We start from the raw sequence: 1293 nt of genomic DNA, 5'->3' as shown, positions 1-1293 counted from the left end.
GAGAAATGCTTCCTCCACCAAGTGGGGATGTGACTCCACCATTGACTTCCACTCCAAGGTCTTAGAGACTTCAGAAGCATGAAGTATAATGAAATCCATGACCCTAGTCTTCAGGTGCTCTGTGCTGTGGAGGTCAGCCAGGATCAGAGTAGGTACAGCATTCTTCACAGAGAGGTTCCTGCACAGGGAATCCTCACACATGACCTTCAAGTCCTGCAGGTCATACATGTCAGCAGCTGCCAACAAATCAGTGGCCATTGATTAGCTGTGGAGGTGTGGTGCCTTTCCTGTGTAAATGAAGGCCATCATTTCCTTAAAGACTTGCAGGTGAATGTCATGGATCTCAACGCGGTTTGTTAGGCTCTCTAGCATTTCATGTTCAAACACGGCTCTGAAAACTGGAGAACGAGCTGCTAGAATGGCCTTGTGAGCTCTGAATTCCTGGCCAGCTACAACCAGGCTGCAGTCTGTGAAGAGGGAATTTTCCCACAGCTCTCCTACGTCATCAGCCAACATCTGCCTTGGATCCTTGTTTGCAGGTGTCATGTTATGTCCAGGCCTGCTAAAGGAGGGTCCTACTACAGACACCTTGCAACACAGGATGAGCTGGTCTTCAGGGAGAAGCCAATGCCTAAGGGAGAGGAGGAAATCTCGAAGGATGAACTTTCTCAATCCCCATTGTTGTTTTGGAAGAAACCTTAAAATATTTGGGATCTCTTTAGTTTGATGTTTCTCTCCTTGGGCATTTATGATCCAGAACTGCACCTTTGCCAAAACTGGGCTCTTTGGACAACTGTGCAAACCCAGGGAAACAGACAGGTAATCTTTGCTTTCTTCATCAACACCATTTGGGAATATTTTCAAACACCATTGTACTTCTTCATTGGCCTCTAATGAGAACACTGGGCTTGTAATAATTTCCCAAATTCCATCCATGCAAAATGAAAAGTTGCTAATGGTCCACTTGTAGCAGAATTTCTGAACACTGATATGTGTGTAGCCACAGATCTTGGCTTCCAGGTCCCCTGACATGTCTTCTGGAGGTAGTTTGGAGGTTAAAGTTGATTTATTCCACAAGGTTTGAAGTCTCAGGTCCTCTTCAGAATTAAAAGAATCCTGCAGAAGTAGGTTCAGATGCCAGTGAAGAAATGAGCTTGCTAGTAAAATGAGAGCAAGCAGGCAGACTCACAGCTTCCTTCTTCTATGTACTTTTATAGGCCTAGTCAACAAGGTTTGAAGTATCAGGTCTTCTTCAATATATAATAGAATTCTGAAGAAGTAGGCTCTAATGCT

General features: G+C 44.6%; 1 protein-coding gene across 1 annotated transcript; it reads right to left on the bottom strand.

The window, feature by feature from the left end:
* Window positions 1-261: 261 nt before the first annotated feature.
* Window positions 262-1032, bottom strand: LOC116903043 (TD and POZ domain-containing protein 3-like). The gene has a single exon (XM_032905345.1). The coding sequence runs from the start codon at window positions 1030-1032 to the stop codon at window positions 262-264; it is 771 nt and encodes a 256-aa protein (XP_032761236.1).
* Between the last annotated feature and the right edge of the window lie 261 nt (window positions 1033-1293).

The sequence above is a fragment of the Rattus rattus genome, chromosome 6, assembly GCF_011064425.1.
Source record: "Rattus rattus isolate New Zealand chromosome 6, Rrattus_CSIRO_v1, whole genome shotgun sequence".
Lineage (NCBI taxonomy): Eukaryota > Metazoa > Chordata > Mammalia > Rodentia > Muridae > Rattus > Rattus rattus.
Note: the sequence above shows the minus strand (reverse complement) of the source record. Positions and strands in the feature narration are given on the sequence as shown.

What these genes read in the sequence shown, in the direction of transcription:
- LOC116903043 (XM_032905345.1), bottom strand. Translation starts at nt 1,032, where the DNA reads ATGTCAGGGGACCTGGAAGCCAAGATCTGTGGCTACACACATATCAGT.